The sequence below is a fragment of the Somniosus microcephalus genome, chromosome 3 (genome assembly GCF_052327205.1).
Source record: "Somniosus microcephalus isolate GS21.2 chromosome 3, FLI_Smic_1.0, whole genome shotgun sequence".
Taxonomy (NCBI): Eukaryota; Metazoa; Chordata; class Chondrichthyes; order Squaliformes; family Somniosidae; genus Somniosus; species Somniosus microcephalus.
The window spans coordinates 292,900,117-292,920,814 of NC_140989.1; the positions used below are offsets into that span (position 1 = coordinate 292,900,117).

The window sequence follows — 20,698 nt, forward strand, 5'->3', positions numbered from 1 at the left end:
GAGAATATTGTAAACTGACCAAGTCAAACTGTCCCACTGAACATCAGCGCAGCAGTGATAGTATTTCCACGCATCAGCTAGCAAACTATATCTCAGTATTATTTGTCCCGATTATATGGTATACAAGCAGGAGCCTGTATTTTTCCGCCTGCTAATGACAACTCTGTTCACAAATAAAAATGGAAACTTGGAAAAAAAACTGAAATAAAGCAGGAAATTACTGTATTTTAATATATTACACAAAACTCCGCATTCTAAGAGTGCTCTCCAAGCCAGTAACATATCTCATGGTTGAGGTAACTTTGTTTGGTAAATCTGGTGGGCTTTGAGATTATCTCAAATTCTTTGCAGCATTAAAGGTTGCGAACACACTGCAAATCCTCTATACAAGGTATTAATGAACGAGAGTTACACTCGAACATAAGCAATCTAAATCCTCTCTTTTGTTTAGCTAGCCCAGCATTTCTTCACATTATAGAGGCTACTTACCTAGTTTAACAGGAAATCCTGGTGGAAGTTTCATCTGAACAAATTCTCTGAGTTTATTAAAGTGCTTGAAGGGTGCTATGACCTCTAAAACATTCAGTAACCTGTCAGTAAGAGACCAATAGAAACAGGAGGAAAAATTAGGGAACCAGAATCAAATTACCATAACAAAATCAGGGAAAAGATATACAAAAAATACTTTCCAATTGATTCTTCCTGACTATTAAGCAAAGTTTTTACATTATTGTGCAGTGACATCTGCATAGTGCAATTTAAAAACAAGTGATGAGAACACACATGTTTACATACGGACTGTTAAAACTTTTCACTCATGTCCAATTACTGAAGTTTTTTGTTACAAAAATAACTCCTAATTGAGGGGAGGGGGAAATATTTTACATTATCTTCTGGTGAAAAGAAAATCATTTTGCTGAGTCTGTAATCTAAAGATAATGTTCCAACCAAATAACTACCAGTTGGAACACCATGGGGAGAGTCAACAAGCAGAACAAAATAAGTAACTGATTTTAACACGAGTTTATGTAAAACATGCCTTTTACTGTTCAGTTCTCTCTACAAAAGATTACGTTTTCAGATACTAAAGGATGTGTTGTGTATTTGCAACATAACTTCAAAGACAATGAAGAACATGTCCACACAAGGCTACTTACGAGTCAATGCCTAGAGGAAACTCCTGGCTCATGGCTATTGTGGCTTTGAATGTTTTTTTGCTCTCTTTACAGACCAGCTCTCTTCCTAGATGAGGAGCCCTAGATAGAAATTAAAGTTGTCTTTAGTGAACAGTTAGAAGATAATTACATATAGTGTAGAAGAGAAAACCTGCAATGTTATATACAAGGTGAGTATATGAATAAAATGGGATGTATAATAACCAAGATCACCAGTACAGGCAATCCAGGCTTCTCCTCCATTACACACAAGATTTAATATCAACAGCAGCAAAGAGCAAATGGAAACTTATGTAAACAGTTTCCTGGATTATTGTAACAAAGGGAATATTCTTCAGTGAATATTGTCTTATCTAGTGCTTTAAATTAAATTTTGTTAGGTGGTCTTCATATCACAGTAGTAGTCATTTTTAGACTGTAATTCTCTTTGCCCGCTTTTGAAGTTGAGGATTGTTTTCCAACTATGGTCGATATTACTTAGTGTACAAGCTAACATGCATCACAGATATTTTTTATGGCACTAATTTCATTCAATATACGAGCATCCCAGAACACAGGATTTTTAAACTGAAAACAATTACTTCCCTTATATCCACTTGCTTTAGAAACGCTGTTTACAGAGGTCACGGTCCATCATCAAAGACCCTACCCACCCCAGCCACAGTCTGTTCGCCCTCCTGCCATCTGGGAGACGCTACAGATGCATTCGCACCCGTACGACCAGATTTAGGAACAGCTTCTTTCCCAGGGCTGTCATCCTACTGAACTCCACAAATAAACTCTAAAGCCTGCACATCTGCCAATGCACTTTATTATGCTTATGTTTATGTTAATGTATTACAAGCCAAATGTATGTTGAATGTTTAAATGTCTTAATCTAAATGTACACTCTCGGGAGCCGCAAGCCTACATTTCGTTGTACTGCACTTGTGCACTAACAATGACAATAAAGTTGATTATGATTATGATATTGCCTTAGAAAAGGCACTTACAGGAGAATTAGGATGCATTTCTGTGGTAAACCACTGTTATTGTTGTTGTTGTAGTTGCACACTGTTGTACCTATGCATGCCTCAGCATGTCTCTGCTGGCTCCGCCCCCGGCTCCACCCACAGGCCCAGGTATAAAGGTGACCGCTCGGCAGCCCCCTGCCTTCTTGGAACCCAGTCAACCACGAGAGACATGCTCTGTTCTTTGCTAATAAAAGCCTTTAGTTACTCTCCTAACTCTCCGTCTTTTATGAGTAATTGATAGCGCATCAATTTTATTAGCAAAAAATGTCGACAACAAACGCTGAGCAGCAGGCTGCTGCACCAAACGCTGAGCAGCAGGAGCTGCTGCGAGCCCTCAGACCAACATGCCTGGACCTAGACCCCCAAGAAGCGGGTTCGGCTACCAAATTCGCGCATTGGCTGCGTTGCTTCGAGGCCTACCTGCAAGCCTCAACTGTGACCCTGGACGAAAACAAGTTGGAAATCCTGGCCTCAAAGGTGAGCCACCAAGTTTATACAATAATCCAGGACGCGACGACCTACGCGGCGGCTATCGATCTGCTAAAAGGGCAATATGCACACCCGGTAAATACGGTCTATGCCAGGCACCTCTTAAGATCCTGCAGACAGCAGCCCGGGGAATCGGTGGAGGCCTTCCTACGGGCACTACGGATACTCGTCCGAGGCTGCGATTGCAAAGAAGTATCAGCCGCAGCACACACGGAGGGACTGATCCGAGATGCTTTCATTGCGGGTCTAAGGTCCGACTACTCCCGGCAGAGACTGTTGGAAAAGGGAGAAATGGACCTGAGAAAGGCAGTGTCCCTCGCGCTCTCGCTCGACGCGGCCCACAGGAATATGGACGCCTTCTCCCCTAACCACTCCGCAACGTGGACGCCACAACCTTGGGTCATGGGACCGCCACCTTCAACTGCTGCTGCGATGTCCAAGGCAGAGAAATGTTATTTTTGTGGCCAGGCAAAACACCCCAGAGCACGCTGCCCGGCGAGAAACGCTACCTGCTCCGGCTGCGGGAAGAAAGGACACTATGTCAGCGCCTGCAAAGGTAAAACCGCTAACGCCAGCAGCGCCGCGTGTGAACCGTGGGGGCAGCCATCTTGTCCGCCATCTTGGGCTCCCCCAGCCGCGTGGGGATCGGGATCATGGGCGCCGCCATTTTGTCCGCCATCTTGGACGTCTCCAGCTTCAACCACGGGGGACCCGGACTCAACCACCGCCTCATCTGACGACCACATCGACTCGCTTGACCATACGCTGGCCTCCGTGACGCTGGACCAATCTCTCCCTCATCAACTGTCCAGGTCCATGATGGACATTACGGTAAACGGCCGCGCCACTACCTGCCTTTTTGACAGCGGGAGCACGGAGAGCTTTATCCACCCCGACACGGTGCGCAGTTACTCTCTCCCGGTCCTGCCGACGCGCCATCGGATCTCTTTGGCTTCCAAAGCCCAGTCAGCGGACGTCGGTGGCTACTGTGTAGTGACCCTTTCAGTAAGGGGCACAGAATACAAAAATTTTAAACTCCTGGTCCTGCCCCATCTCTGCGCTGCCGTTCTACTGGGGTTGGATTTTCAGTGCCACCTTAAGAGTGTCATATTAGCGTACGACGGACCCCTCCCCCCCCCCCACTCACAGTCTGCAGCCAGCAGCTTTTAAATTGCCCGCCGCGCACCATTTGCAGCCTCTCCACCCTTAAAGTCCCCCCCCCTCCTTGTTCGCTAACCTCACCCGCGACTGTAAGCCCATCGCTACCAAAAGCAGGCGTTACAGTGCCGGGGATAGGAGCTTCATTAAATCCGAGGTAGCGAGACTCCTGAAGGAAGGGATTATTGAAAGTAGCACCAGCCCATGGCGAGCACAAGTGGTGGTAGTGAAGACTGGCGAAAAACAGCGCCTAGTTATTGACTACAGCCAGACGATCAATCGCTACACCCAGCTAGATGCATACCCACTCCCCCGCATATCTGACATGGTCAATCAGATAGCACAATACCGGGTGTTCTCGACGATTGATCTAAAGTCGGCATACCACCAGCTCCCCATCAGGGCTGAGGACCGCCAGTACACAGCTTTTGAAGCTGACGGTCGTCTCTACCACTTCCTCAGAGTTCCCTTCGGCGTCACCAACGGGGTTTCAGTCTTCCAACGGGAGATGGACCGGATGGTTGACCAGAACGCGCTCCAGGCCACTTTCCCCTATCTAGACAACGTCACCATCTGCGGCCGCGACCAGCAGGACCATGATGTTAACCTAGGGAAATTCCTCCGTACGGCCCAGCGGCTGAACCTAACATACAACAAGGACAAATGTATGTTTCGTACCAAGCGCCTTGCCATTCTTGGCTGTGTAGTGGAGAACGGAGTCATCGGCCCCGGCCCCGACAGGATGCGCCCCCTTATGGAGCTCCCCCTCCCCCACTGCCAAAAAGCACTGAAGAGATGCCTAGGGTTTTTCTCGTACTATGCTCAGTGGGTGCCCAACTATGCGGACAAAGCCAGACCCCTCATCAAGTCCACCTCCTTCCCCCTGGCAGCAGAGGCCTGTGCAGCCTTCGCTCTCATAAAAAGAGATATTGCGAGGGCCACGATGCACGCAGTGGATGAGTCCATCACTTTCCAAGTGGAGAGCGATGCATCCGACTTTGCCCTAGCTGCAACCCTTAACCAGGCGGGGAGACCCGTGGCCTTTTTCTCAAGGACCCTCCAGGGCCACGAGATTCGACACTCCTCTGTCGAAAAGGAGGCCCAGGCCATTGTGGAAGCTGTGCGACATTGGAGGCATTACCTGGCCGGAAAACGATTTACCCTGCTCACTGACCAGCGTTCAGTAGCTTTTATGTTTAATAATAAGCAGAGGGGCAAAATCAAGAATGACAAGATCTTGAGGTGGAGAATCGAACTCTCCACCTACAATTACGATATCTTGTACCGGCCCGGGAAACTCAATGAGCCCCCAGATGCCCTATCACGTGGTACATGCGCCAACGCGCAGGTTGATAGACTGAAGACCCTCCACAATGACCTCTGCCACCCGGGGGTCACCAGGTTTTTTCACTTCATCAAATCCCGTAACCTGCCCTACTCCATCGAGGAGGTCAGGACCATGACCAGGAACTGCCAAATCTGTGCCGAGTGCAAACCGCATTTTTATAGGCCAGACAGAGCAGGCCTCATCAAAGCCACACGCCCCTTTGAACGGCTGAGCGTCGATTTTAAAAGGGCCCCTCCCCTCCTCCGACCGCAATGTGTACTTCCTCAACATAATTGACGAGTACTCCCGTTTCCGTTTGCCATCCCTTGCTCAGACATGACCAGTACCATGGTCATTAAATGTCTGAATGACCTCTTCGCCTTGTTCGGTTTCCCTAGCTATATTCATAGCGACAGGGGCTCATCCTTTATGAGCGACGAACTTCGTCAGTACCTGCTCACGAGAAGTATTGCTGCAAGCAGGACCACCAGCTACAACTCTCGGGGGAATGGCCAGGTGGAAAGGGAGAATGCGACGGTCTGGAAGGCAGTCCTTTTAAACTTGAAATCTAAGGGCCTTCTGACCTCTCGCTGGCAGGAGGTCCTCCCTGCGGCGCTCCATTCCATTCGGTCACTGCTCTGTACAGCCACCAATGCCACCCCTCATGAGAGAATGTTCTCCTTCCCCAGGAAGTCCACATCGGGGATCTCGTAACCGACATGGCTGACTTCTCCAGGACCCGTCCTACTGCGGAAGCACGTGAGGTCCCATAAGACGGACCCCCTGGTCGAGAGGGTGAGCCTCCTCCATGCCAACCCTCAGTATGCTTACGTGGTGTACCCGGACGGGCGGGAGGACACAGTCTCCATACGAGACCTCGCACCTTCGGGTGCCCCCGAAACACCTCCTTCGCCACCCACCACTACCCACGCCTACCCCCAGTACGCTTACGTAGCGTACCCGGACGGGCGGGAGGACACAGCCTCCACACGAGATCTCGCACCTTCGGGTGTCCCTGAAACACTACCATTGCCATCCACCACTACCCACAACCCAACCCCGCTAGACGGCATGCCGCAGCCTCAGGACCCGTCATTGACCACCCAACCACTCAATGAGACGCCTGATTCAACATTGGATGCTGCACCATCACCGCCGCCACCACGACGATCAGGACGGCATACAAGGCCACCTGATAGACTTACTTACACAAACCTTTAGTACACTTCACCCCGCCGGACTCAATTTTAAACAAGGGGTGAATGTGGTAAACCACTGTTATTGTTGTTGTTGCACACTGTTGTACCTATGCATGCCTCAGCATGTCTCTGCTGGCTCCGCCCCTGGCTCCACCCACAGGCCCAGGTATAAAAGGTGACCGCTCGGCAGCCCCCTGCCTTCTTGGAACCCAGTCAACCACGAGAGACATGCTCTGTTCTTTGCTAATAAAAGCCTTTAGTTACTCTCCTAACTCTCCGTCTTTTATGAGTAATTGATAGCGCATCAATTTCTATTACCACTTTAGCATCACTGCAAAGCATTTTCCACTTGGCCATAATTCTAAAGCTACAGTGTAACTTTAGAGTAAGGGCCCAACTGGACCCTGGGGGAGAACCCCTGAAGCAGGCAGTCTCATGTAACTTGAATATGACATGGAAGTATAATTCTAGCGCAATATCAAACCAGGTTTAAAAAATTCTGGGAGGGTGTTTAGATTTTGTTGACACTTTGTAAAACTACCTGGAGTGGATTTAAGAGAAATTAAAAAAAAGTATAAAAGGTTAGAGATAATGAAGGGCGAGGCCATGAAAGGATTTGAGGATGTGAATTTTAAATTGGAAGGGTTGGGGACCAGAAGCAAAAGTAGATCAGCAAACACAGGGGTGATGGGGTGAGTGAGATAGTATACAGACAGCAGAGTTTTGCAAGAGCTGCAGGTTTATGGAAGGTGGAGGATAGGAGGCCACCCAGGAGAGTATTGGAATAGTTGAATCTGGAGGTGGCCAAGACATGGACGAGGGTTTCAGCACGAGATATGCTGAAGCAAGGGCAGAGATGGGCTATGCTACGGAGATAGAAGGAAGTGGTCTTTGTGATGGAGAGGCTATGCGGTCGTAAACTCAGCTTGGGGTCAAAGAGGGCGCATAGGTTGCAAACAGCTTGATTCATCCTGAGACAGTGGCCGATGAAGGCGATAGAATCGGTATGGAGTATGTGGCTTGGGCTGAAGACAATAGCTTGGGTCTTCTCAATGTTCAACTGGAGGAAATTATGGCTCATCCAGGACCGGATGTCGTACAAGCAAGCTGAGAACACAGAGGCAGTGGAGGGGTTGAAAGAAGTGGTGGTGAGGTAAAGCTGAGTGTCGGCAGCATACATGCGACCACACGTAGAATACCTTGTACAGTTCTAGTCGCCACAGTATAAAAAGGACATTGCAGCTATTGAGAGGGTACAGAAGGCGGCAATCAGAATGATTGAGGGGATGGAGAGATCGGATTATGTTGAGCAATTACTTAAATTGGGCATGTTCTCACTGGAAAAGAGAAGATCGAGAGGTGACATGATTGCTGTTTTTAGGATTCTAAAGAGACTAGATAATGTAGACCATGATAAGCTGTTTCATCTCGTTTAAAACAGTAGAACCAGAGAAAACAGCCATTACTTGGAGGGTAATATCAAATCTAATTTGCAAAACCATGATTTCAGTGAGCGAGTGTAAATTTATGGAATAGGCTTCCTAGGGATACAGCGGAAGCAGATAGTGTTGATTCATTCAAATGAAAATTAAATAGATTTCTTTCAGAAAATATTTTGGGGCACGGTATGAGTAATTTAAGTGTAACATGCTTGGGGAGAACTGGTGACTTTGGACCTATGGTTCCCAAAGCTTTCCACCATTAAAGGTTTTCCTCACCTCATGTCTGGGTCTGTTGTAGACTAACTGATAGTGATTGATTGCCCTGATTAGTCAACAACTCCAATGCTGTTGTGTCATGGGACTACCAGGATGATAGAAAGTGAATTAGATGGACCTTGGTCTTTTTGCATCTCACAATTCCAATGTGGAACCTAGCCCTGTGTCTTCGGATGTTGCCAAGAGGATTATAAAGAGGAGGGGGCTAAGGATAGTTAATTGGGGGACTCCAGAGGTAACTATGCGGGGATGGGAAGAGAAGCCATTGCAGACTACGATTGAATTGGCGAGAGTGGAGCCAAGGGAGTGCAGTCCGCACAGTCGCTGGACAATGGAGGACAAGCATTAGAGGAGGATGGTGCGGCTGACCACGTCAAAGGATGCAGAGAGGTCATGAAGGGCAAGGAGTGAGCCGATTACCTGACCATGGTAAAGGATAACAAACTGAGAAGAACCTTGACAAGGTACAGACTTAGCGAACATAGCCTAGCGATCGAAAAAGGCAGACACAGGCAGACCAGGCTGCCAAGAGAAGACAGGATATGCTCTCACTGCAGTCAGGGAGTAGTGGAGACAGAGATGCACTTCCTCACAGCCTGTGAAAAATATCAGGGCATCAGGGAGAATTTCTACCAAAAATTCTCACAAATATGCCCTGAATTCAGAAATCTGAATGACAACCAAAAACTCCCATTCCTACTGGGAGAAGAGAGAAGCTGTGTAACACTGGCGGCACACTATGTTACAGCTTGCCATGAACAGAGGGACAACCAGTAAACTAAGAAAAGAGTATATATAAAAAATGCGAATGTATATTTATACACTCAGGGATATACCTGTTTATACACTGTATGAATAGAACTGCGTTTATGTGTTCAACCATAAATGTATTTTGATGCTTTGGCAACATAAGATGTACCTTATCATGCCAATAAAGCGATTTGAATTTGAATTTGATAGTACACCACAGTCACAGAGGATGTCATGTGTGACTTTAATTAGGGCCATTTCAGTGCTATGGCAGGAGCAGAAACCTGACTGAAGAAATTCTAAAATGGAATGGCAGGAAAGATGGGCAAGGATTTGGGGGGCAACAACATATTCAAGGACTTGGGAGTGGAAAGGGAGGCCAAATATATGAAACCTGCTGTAATTCACAGCCTACCAATATGATATGCCTATTGCACAGCACATATTGAACAAGGAGAAACGTGGTGCATTAAGGTCTTTCAAGCAACTCCAGATGAATTCTTAATGTGAATTAGATCAAAGATCAATTTAAGTATTTTCCCCCTAATAAATACAAATGACATTGTAATGTTTGCTGGTAATTCCGCAGTACTTACTTTCCAGGCTCTGCCGAGATGTACTCCTCCCAAGTGATTGTGTTAGCAGGGGGAGCGCTGAGTGACTGTCTTCGAACAGGCTGTAAAGGGAAAAATGTACATCTATAAAGTTTAAAACTGGCAATCGTTTTTAAAACCCCCATGGCAATTTCATATGCACAAAATACCTACAATCTTTAGGTTCCAGTTACTAAAAATAATTATTTCAATGTTTCCCAAATAATGAGATTTTAACCTATTTCCGAAAGCAAAGATTCCCTTTGTCTGTCCAGGTCCCAGCATAAACCCCAATGCCTGGTTTCTTTAGATGCCGGTCCACTTGGGTGTCCAGCAAGCTGACAAGGAAAGTAAAGTTAGAAGCCAGGAATGCCCTCTCCCGCCTCATTTGAATTGTTACACTGGGCCTCCTTCTACTCCAAATGCAGGTCCACGTGGTCTATCAAGGAATGCCAATTAAATTCCAGAATAACATAGTGGGGACGGAGACCTGACGTAATGGCTAACCACCCCTTGAACTCTTTGATGAGCCTGGCAACAAAGCATTCCCCAGGTCCAACGAAGAGGGAATCTACCCTCTGTCCTTCATAAACATGTTTACAATTTCTCTACACCTAGCGTACAGAGGAAGTCTTTCCTCCCAAGTGCCTAACAGCTTCCAACACACTAAATGCTGTGTTTAAAAAAGCTTATAATACTCAAATTATTATGCATTTGGCTTGTTGAAAAGATCAATAGGCTTTACAGAAGCACATATCTTATTGTATACAGGATACAAATATTTACAGTGCAGCTTAATGGTGTTCAAACCATACTAAAGATCGAGCCAGTAAGCAAGAAAAACCCTTTAGTATACCCATCTGCCCTGGTCAACTTGTTGCCTGGGCCTAGGCTCAGCTTTGTGCAATGGCAAGCATTTCACTTATAAGGTATCGCACTGAAGAGGAAGTTAAATAAGTGGAAAGCATCAACACAAGAACTGCAGCACTTCAAGAAGGCTCACCACCACCTTCTATGGGGAACTAAAGAAGTGCAATAAATGTGGTCTTGCCAATATTACACACATCTCAAGAACAGATAAAAAGATATGTACCAACAGAAAGACAGAAGTACTCCAATGCTATGAAGGAAATCAAGCAAGTCAGCTGGGGAAGGAACATAAGAACAGGAGTAGGTCATTCAGCCTCTCGAGCCTGTTCCGCCATTCAATGAGATCATGGCTGATCTGTGACCTAACTCCATATACCCACCTTTGGTTAACAGAAAACGATCAATCTCCGATTTAAAATCAACAACCAATCTAGCATCAATTGCTGTTTGTGGAAGAGAGTTCCAAATTTCTACCACCCTTTGTGTGTAGAAGTGTTTCCTAATTTCACTCCCAAAAGGTCTGGCTCTAATTTTTAGACTATGTCCCCTAGTCCTAGAATCCCCAACCAGTGGAAATAGTTTCTCTCGATTGACCCTATCTGTTCCCCTTAATATCTTGAAAACTTCGATCAGATCACCCCTTAATCTTCTAAATTCTAGGGAATACAACCCTAATTTGTGTAATCTCTCCTCATAACTTAACCCTTGAAGTCTGGGTATCATTCCCGGTAAACATACACTGCACTCCCTCCAAGGCCAATGTATCCTTCCTAAGGTGTGGTGCCCTGAACTGCTCACAGTACTCCAGGTGTGGGCTAACCAGGGTTTTGTACAGCTGCAGCATAACTTCTACCCCCTTGTATTCTAGTCCTCTAGATATAAAGGCCAGTATCCCATTAGCCTTTTGATTATTTTGTGTACCTGACATTTTAATGATCTGTGCACATGGACCCCCAAGTCTCTCTGGACCTCCATTGTTTCTAGCTTTTCACCATTTAGAAAGTATCCTTTTTAGGCCCAAAGTGGATGATCTCACATTTGCCTATATTGAAATCCATTTGCCACAGTTTTGCCCATTCACTTAATCTGTCGGTATCCCTTTATAATTTTATGCTTTCATCTACACTGCCTACAATTCCACCTATCTTTGTGTCATCGGCAAATTTTGATATTTGACATTCTATGCCATCTTATAAGTCGCTAATAAATACTGTGAATAGTTGAGGCCCAAACAGATCCTGGCAGGACACCGCTAGTCACCTCCTGCCAATTTGAGTACCTACCCATTATCCCTACTGCCCGTCTCCTGCCGCTCAGTCAATATCCTAACCAGGGCAACAATTTGCCCTGAATTCCGTGGGCTTCTACCTTAGTTAACAGTCTCTTATGAGGGACTTTATCAAATGCCTTCTGGAAGTCCATATAAATAACATCCAGAGTCATTCCCCGGTCCACTACTTTAGTCACGTCCTCAAAAAATTCAATCAGCTTTGTCAGGCACGACCTACCTTTCACAAATCCATGCTGGCTCTCTCTGATCAACTGGAAATTTTCAAAGTTTTCAGTCACCCTATCCTTAATTATAGACTCTAGCAATTTCCCGACAACTGATGTTAGGCTAACTGGTCTATAATTCCCTGGTTTCCCTCTCTCGCCATTTTTAAATAGGGGAGTGACAGGTGTAATTTTCCAATCTAAAAGAACGGTTCCTGAATCAAGAGAACTTTGGAAGATTATAGTACATCTGCAATGTACTCACCTACTTCCTTTAAAACCCTGGGATGGAAACCATCTGGTCTTGGGGATTTGTCACTCTTTAGTGCCATTATTTTCTTCATTACTGTTATTTTACTTACATTAATTTTATTGAGTCCCTGTCCCTGATTTAGTTTCCTTGGGATTTCTGGCATGCTATCCTCTTCCTCTACTGTAAATACTGACGCAAAGTAATTATTCAACATGTCCAGCATTTCCTTATCATTGATAATGTGATCACTTTCAGTTTTTAAATGGCCAACATTGCTCCTTACTACCCTCTTTTTCCCAATATAAAATTGTAAAAAAAGTGTTGATTTTGATATCCCTTGCAAGTTTCCTTTCATACTCCCTTTTTGTAGCTCTTACTATTTGTTTTGTGACCCTTTGCCCTTCTTTGTATCTTTCCCATTCACCAGGATTTGCGCTATCTTTTGCATTTTTGTATGCTTTTTCTTTTAGTTTTATGCTGTCCCATACCTCTTTAGTTGTCCATGGCTGTTTTTTGTTGGCAAGTAGAGCTCTTGCCCTTCAGGGGTATAAACTGGTTCTGTATCACCTCAAATTCTTTTTTGAACATCTCCCATTGATCTTCTGTCATTTTACCTATTAACAGATTTGCCCAGTTTACTGTGGAAAGTCTCTGTCACATCCCTTTGAAGTCGGCCTTACCCAAATCTAGAATCTTAGTAGCTGTTTCACGTTTCTCCCTTTCAAATGCTACATAGAGTCATAGAGTTATACAGCACAGAAAGAGGCCCTTCGGCCCATCGTGTCCGCGCCAGCCATCAAACCCTATCTATTCTAATCCCATTTTCCAGCACTTGGCCCGTAGCCTTGTACTCTATGGTGTTTCAAGTGCTCATCTAAATGCTTTTTGAATGTTGAGGGTTCCTGCCTCTACCACCCTTTCAGGCAGTGACTTCCAGATTCCAACCACCCTCTGGGTGAAAAAGTTTTTCCTCAAATCCCCTCTAAACCTCCTGCCCCTTACCTTGAAACTATGCCCCCTGGTTATTGACCTCTCTACTAAGGGGAAAAGTTCCTTTCTATCTACCCTATCTATGCCCCTCATAATTTTGTACACCTCAATCAGGTCCCCCCTCAGCCTTCTCTGCTCGAAGGAAAACAACCTCAGCCTGTCCAGTCTCGCTTCATAGCTGAAGCGCTCCAGCCCAGATAACATCCTGGTGAATCTCCTCTGCACCCTCTCCAATGCAATCACATCCCTCCTATAGTGTGGCGACCAGAACTGCACGCAGTATTCCAGCTGTGGCCTAACTAGCGTTTTGTACAGCTCCATCATAACCTCCCTGCTCTTATATTCTATGCCTCGGCTAATGAAGGCAAGTATCCCATATGCCTTCTTAACCACCTTATCTACCTGTCCTGCTGCCTTCAGGGATCTATGTACATGCACACCAAGGTCCCTCTGATCCTCTGTCCTTCCTAGGGTCCTACCATTCATTGTGTATTCCCTTGCCTTGTTAGTCCTCCCAAAATGCATCACCTCACACTTTTCAGGGTTGAATTCCATTTGCCACGGTTCTGCCCATCTGACCATCGTCCTTTAGCCTGAGGCTTCCCTCCTCGCTACTTACCACTCCATTAATTTTCGTGTCATCTGCGAACTTACTGATCATACCTCCTACATTCATATCTAAATCATTAATGTACACTACAAACAGCAAAGGACCCAGCACCGATCCCTGCGGTACACCACTGGACACAGGCTTCCAGTCACAAAAACAACCTTCGACCATCACCCTCTACCTCCTGCCACTAAGCCAATTTTGGATCCAATGTGCCAAATTGCCCTGGATCCCATGGGCTCTTACCTTCTTGACCAGTCTCCCATGCGGGACTTTGTCAAAAGCCTTACTGAAGGAACACCGGTACCTTTGGAGATTCTCAATCCACATCATGTGACTTTCACTTTTAAAGCCATTCGAGTTTCACCAGGTGACTACTTTTCAATGTCAGTTGAAATTAACCCACAGAATAGCAATTACTCTTGCTGAATGACCTATAATTGTACTTGATGATCTTTGTGCCAAGTGGCAATCCTGGAGAAAAAAACCACCAACCAATAGCTATATTGAGTTCAGAAACAGACCTATTTAAGGTTTTGTTTTATTAGGTACCACTGAGTTAAAAAATATATATTTCTGCATGGTTATAATTCACAACTTTGGTACCAATTCAGAATTAAGTGAAATGGGAAGTAACACTGAATTCAATTTCTTGAGCCAGTTTCACATATCTTGGGAGTTTTGGATCTGCACATTACAAACTGACCATATTGATGAGCTAGGTTAAGACCAGCCAACAAGAAGCTGAGTCTTTGTACCTGCTGTGCATCTATATAAAACCATTCAGTGGGAAAGACTGCAAGAACAATTTAAAATGTTAAAGTAATTAATCCCAGCTAACCTGAGCACTGCAAGTTTGTAAACTCCCTTATGGTCATTATTACAGTGACTAAAGTAAAAGATGTTCACTTAGCAGGCTGGTTGACTCTACAACTATTAGACTGGCAATTTTTCAACAGGGTCTTACAAAACTGGACAGTAAGGAAATCCTTACTGTGTGGCTCAGTGGGTAGCCCCATCGCCTCTGAGTCAGAAGGTCGTGGGTTCAAGTCCCGCTCCAGAGACTTGAGCATAATAATCTAGACTGACACTCCACTGCAGTATTGAGGGAGTGTCGGAGGTGCCGTCTTTCGGATGAGACGTTAAACCGAGGCCCCGTCTGCCTCTCAGTTGGACGTAAAAGATCTCATGGCACTATTTCGAAGATGACCGCAAACGAGACTCCAGGATGTTATGTTGCCTCCCTGGTGCAAGGGTCAAGGATGTCTCGGAGCGGCTGCAGAGCATTCGGCGGGGGGGGGGGGGGAGCCAGTTGTTGTGGTACATATAGGTACCAATGATATAGGTTAAAAACTGGGACGAGGTCCTAAAAGCTGAATATAGGGAGTTAGGAGGTAAATTAAAAAATAGAACCTCAAAGGTAGTAATCTCAGGATTGCTACCAGTGTCACGTGCTAGTCAGAGTAGAAATAGAAGGATATTTCAGATGAATACATGGCTAGAGGAATGGTGCAAGGGGGAGGGATTCAAATTCCTGGGACATTGGAACCGGTTCTGGGGGAGGTGGGACCAGTACAAACTGGACGGTTTGCACCTGGGCAGGACCGGGACCGATGTCCTAGGGGGAGCGTTTCCTAGTGCTGTTGGGGAGGGTTTAAACTAAAATGGCAGGGGGTTGGGAACCTGTGCAGGGAGACAGAGGGATGAGAAACAGGGATAGAAGCAAAAGACAGGAAGGAGAAAAGCAAAAGTGGCAGGCAGAGAAGTCAAGGGTTTAAATCAAACATGGCCACAGTAAATAATAGTTCTAAAAGGTCTAAGAGTGTTAAAAAAAAACAAGCCTGAAGGCTTTGTGTCTAATGCGAAGAGCATTCGTAATAAGGTGGATGAATTAGCTGCGCAAATAGATGTAAATGGATATGATATGATTGGGATTACAGAAACATGGCTCCAGGGTGACCAAGGCTGGGAACTCAACAGTTATCATAGGTGACTTTAATCTACATATAGATTGGGCTAATCAAATTAGTAACAATACTGTGGTGGAGGAATTCCTGGAGTGTATACAGGATGGCTTCCTGGACCAATATGTCGAGGAACCAACCAGAGATCAGGCCATCTTAGGCTGGGTATTATGTAATGAGAAAGGATTAATTAACAATCTTGTTGTGCAAGGCCCCTTGGGGCGGAGCAATCATAATATGATGGAATTCTTCATTAAGACGGAGAGTGAAGTATTTGACTCAGAGGCTAGGGTCCTGAATTTAAATAAAGGAAACTACGATGGTATGAGGCGCGAGTTGGGTAGGATGGATTGGGGAATGTTACTTAAAGGGTTGACAGTGGATAGGCAATGGCAAACACTTAAAGATCGCATGGATTACCTACAAAATTTGTTCATCCCTGTTTGGCATAAAAATAAAACAAAAAAGGTTACTCAACCGTGGCTAACAAGGGAAATTAGGGATAGCATAAGAGCCAAGGAGAGGACATATAAATTGGCCAGAAAAAGCAGCAAACCTGAGGATTCGGAGCAGTTTAGGATTCAACAAAGGAGGACAAAGGGATTAATTAAGAGGGGGAAAATAGCATAGGAGAGTAAGCTTGCAGGGAACATAAAAACTGACTGTAAAAGCTTTTATAGATATGTGAAGAGAAAAAGATTGGTGAAGTCAACCGTAGGCCCCTTGCAGTCAGAATCAGGGGAATTTATAATGGGGAAAAAAGAAATGACAGACCAATTAAATACATACTTTGGTTCTGTCTTCACAAAGGAGGACACAAATAACCTCCCAGAGATGTCGGGGAACATAGGGTCTAATGAGAGGGAGGAACTGAATGAAATCAGTATTTGTAGGGAAATGGTGTTAAGGAAATTGATGGGATTGAAGGCCGATAAATCCCCAGGGCCTGATAATCCACATCCTAGGGTACTTAAGGAAGTGGCCCTAGAAATAGTAGATGCATTGCTGATCATCTTCCAAAATTCTATAGATTCTGGAACAGTTCCCATGGATTGGAGGGTAGCTAATGTTACCTCACTATTCAAAAAAGGTGATAGAGAGAAAACAGGGAATTATAGACCGGTAAGCCTGACATCGGTATTGGGGAAAATGCTAGAGTCCATTATAAAAGATGTAATAGCAGAGCACTTGGAAAACAGTGACAGGATCGGACAAAGTCAAATGGATTTACAAAAGGTAAATCATGCTTGACTAATCTACTGGAATTTTTTGAGGATGTAACTGGTAGAATAGAGAAGGGAGAACCAGTGGATGTGGTGTATTTGGACTTTCAGAAGGCTTTCGATAAGGTCCTGCATAAGAGATTAGCGTGGAAAGTTAAAGCACATGGGATTGGGGGCAAGGTACTGACTTGGATAGAGAACTAACTGACAGACAGGAAGCAAAGAGTTGGAATAAACGGCTCTTTTTCTGAGTGGCAGGCAGTGACTAGTGGGGTGCCACAGGGATCAGTGCTAGGACCCCAGCTATTCACAATATATATTAATGATGACCTAGACGAGGAAACTAGATGCAATATCTCCGAGTTTGCAGACGACACAAAGCTGGGTGGGCATGTGTGCTGTGAGGAGGATGCTGAGAACTTCCAGTATGATTTGGACAGGTTGGGTGATTGGGCAGATGCAGTATAATGTGGATAAATGCGAGGTTATCCACATTGGTGGCAAAAACAGGAAGGCAGATTATTATTTGAACGGCAATAGATTGGGAGAAGGGGAAGTGCAACGAGACCTGGGTGTCCTTGTGCACCAGTCGCTGAAAGTAAGCATGCAGGTGCAGCAGGCGGTTAAGAAGGCAAATGGTATGTTGATCTTCGTAGCGAGAGGATTCGAGTAGAGGAACAAGGATGTCTTGCTGCAGTTGTACAGGGCCTTGGTGAGACCACACCTTGAGTACTGTGTGCAGTTTTGGTCGCCTTATCTGAGGATGGATGTTCTTGCCATGGAGGAAGTGCAGCGAAGATTCACCAGACTGATACCTGGGATGGCAGGAATGACGTATGAGGAGAGATTGAGTCGATTGGGCTTTCACTGTAGTTTAGAAGAATGAGAGGGGATCTCATTGAAACTTATAAAATTCTAACAGGACTAGACAGACTAGATGCAGGAAGGATGTTCCCGATGGCGGGGAGTCCAGAACCAGGGGTCACAGTCTAAAGATAAGGGGTAAGCCATTTAGGACTGAGATGAGGAGGAATTTCTTCACCCAGGGAGTGGTGAACCTGTGGAATTTTCTACCACAGAAGGCAGTTGAGGCCAATTCATTAAATATATTCAAGAAAGAGTTAGATATATTTCTTAAGGCTAAAGGGATCAAGGGATATGGGGAGAAGGCAGGGACAGGGTACTGAGTTGGGATGATCAGCCATGATCTGATTGAATGGCGGAGCAGGCTTGAGCGGCCGAATGGCCTACTCCTGCTCCTATCTTCTATGTTTCTATATTAAGAGCAGGGGAGTTATCCCTGGTCTCCTGGCCAATATTTATTCCTCAATCAACATCACTAAAACAGATTATTGGTCATTATCACATTGCTGTTTGTGGGAGCTTGATGTGCGCAAATTGGCTGCCCCGTTTCCTGCATTACAACAGTGACTACACTTTAAAAAAGTACTTCATTGGCTGTAAAGCGCTTTGGGATGTCCAATGGTCATGAAAAGCGCTATATTAATTGCAAGTCTATCTTTCTTTTTTTCTCCAACTGAACTACTTTCCAAAAGGATTAACATAAGCATGCATTACACTAATCACACTCAAAGATATCAAACTTTCAACAGTTAAAACAGTTTGATAAAAAATCTATCCCTCGATATCCTCACTCCAAAAATATCATGTTCATCACTTCATGCAAGTGACATGCAGTTATGGCTTGAGCTCTGAAGCAGACAATCAATACAGAAAATAGACAAGATAGTAAACTGGGGTGCTATGGACCACATAATTATGGGTGCTGTAGTCATACTATTCAGAAGTAGCAAAATTTTAATTTAATTTGTACCTTACAGTACTGTAAATGTGCTAAAAACCTATCACACAGAGCATACAAAAAGGAATCAGTGCTAACTATTTAAAAGTATCTATCTTTTCCTCCTCTTCTCACACAATCACCTAAAGATTTATAACATACTGATGCCGAATATTTGATTAGTTCAATGTACTCAAGATTCTTTGCTTTCACTTTGTTGATAGAATGTAAAAATGGCTTCAAAATTAAAGGCATTTTCTCACTTGCACTTTTTTTAAAAAATTTTTTTACACATTCTGTCCAACTATCTAAATCTACATGTTATAGTTTTAAAATGCTATGTAGGTCAAAACATTGCACTTCAAAATCTATTTTTAAAGTGTTTAACTGCACTACTAGTTGTACTTTTTTGTGACACTGTGTTAGGCACTTAAAATGATAAAATGCCGGTCATGCTTAAAATCCAACAGTGCTCTCGAATTGTCTGCCTGCAGTTCCAGCATGAAGCCACTTGGTGACAGCAAAGGAATCAATTTGGCTTAGCAGATCAAAGAATTAAAAGCTAGAATCAGTAATGGTACTGATCTGGAATAAAAGGTATCAGTAATGGTGACAATGGTTTTTACAGCAATCTGGTAGTTTCAATCTGGTTCACTAATGTCTTTTAGGGAAGGAAATCTGCCATCCTTACCCGGTTTGGCCTATATGTGACTCCAGACCCACAGCAATGTGGTTGATTCTTAACTGCCCTCTGAAATGGCCTAACAAGCCACTCGGTTGTGTCAAACAGATAGGAAAAACAATAAGAATAAAACTGGACGGACCACCCGGCATTGACCTAGACATTGGATTCGGACACGGCAAAGGCACACCCAGCCCAGTCAACACTGTAAAGTCCTCCTCACAAACATCTGGGGACTTGTGCCAAAATTGGGAGAACTGTCCCACAGACTAGTCAAGCAACAGCCAGACATAGTCATACTCACAGAATCATACCTTGCAGCCAATGTCCCAAACTCCTCCATCACCATCCCTGGGTATGTCCTGTTCCACCGGCAGGACAGGCCCACCAGAGGTGGCGGCAGTGTTATATAGTCGGGAAGGAGTGGCCCTGGGAGTCCTCAACATTGACTCCAGACCCCAGGAAGTCTCATGGCTTCAGGTCAAGCATGGGCAAGGAAACCTCCTGCTGATTACCACCTACTACCCTCCCTCAGCTGATGAATCAATACTCCTCCATGTTGAACACCACTTGGAAGAAGCACTGAGCGTAGCAAGGGCACAGAATATACTCTGGGTGGGGACTTCAGTGTTCATCACCAAGAGTGGCTCGGTAGCACCACTACTAACCGAGCTGGCCGAGTCCTGAAGGAGATAGCTACCAGACTGGGCCTGTGGCAGATAGGGAGAAATCCAACACGAGGGAAAAACCTAGTTGACCTCGTCCTCACCAATCTACCGGTCGCAGAGGCATCTGTTCACGACAGTATTGGTCGGAGTGAACACTGCAAAGTCCTTGTGGAGACAGAGTCCTATCTTCACAGTGAGGACACCCTCTATCATGTTGTGTGGCACTACCACCGTGCTAAATGGGATAGATTCAGAACAGATCTTGCAGCTCAAAACTGGGCATCTATGAGGTGCTGTGGGCCATCAGCAGCAGCAGAATTGTATACCACCACAATCTGTAAAATCATGGCCAGGCATATCCCTCACTCTACCATTGCCATCAAGCCAGGGGACCAACCCTGGTTCATTGAGGAATGTAGAAGAGCATGCCAGGAGCAGCAACAGGCGTACCTAAGAATGAGGTGCCAACCCGGTGAAGCTACAACACAGGATTACATGCATGCTAACCAGCGGAAGCAGCATGCTATAGACAAAGCTAAGCGATCCCACAATCAACGGATCAGATCAAAGCTCTGCAGTCCTGCCACATCCAGTCATGAATGGTGGTGGACCATTAAACAACTAACAGAAGGAGGAGGTTCCATGAACATCCCCATCCTCAATGATGGCAGAGTCCAGCACGTGAGAGCAAAAGACAAGGCTGAAGTGTTTGCAACCATCT

General features: G+C 45.1%; 1 protein-coding gene across 2 annotated transcripts in view; it reads right to left on the reverse strand.

The window, feature by feature from the left end:
• Positions 1 to 20,698, reverse strand: part of ankrd13c (ankyrin repeat domain 13C) — a 160,953-nt gene that overhangs the window by 8,989 nt on the left and 131,266 nt on the right. For both annotated transcript variants that reach the window (XM_085982781.1, XM_085982782.1), the window contains exons 10-12: positions 9,426 to 9,505; positions 1,158 to 1,256; positions 490 to 590 (exon numbers count right to left, since the gene is read on the reverse strand). In XM_085982781.1, the coding sequence (XP_085838907.1) occupies positions 490 to 590; positions 1,158 to 1,256; positions 9,426 to 9,505 (280 nt within the window). The remainder of the gene's footprint in view (positions 1 to 489; positions 591 to 1,157; positions 1,257 to 9,425; positions 9,506 to 20,698) is intronic.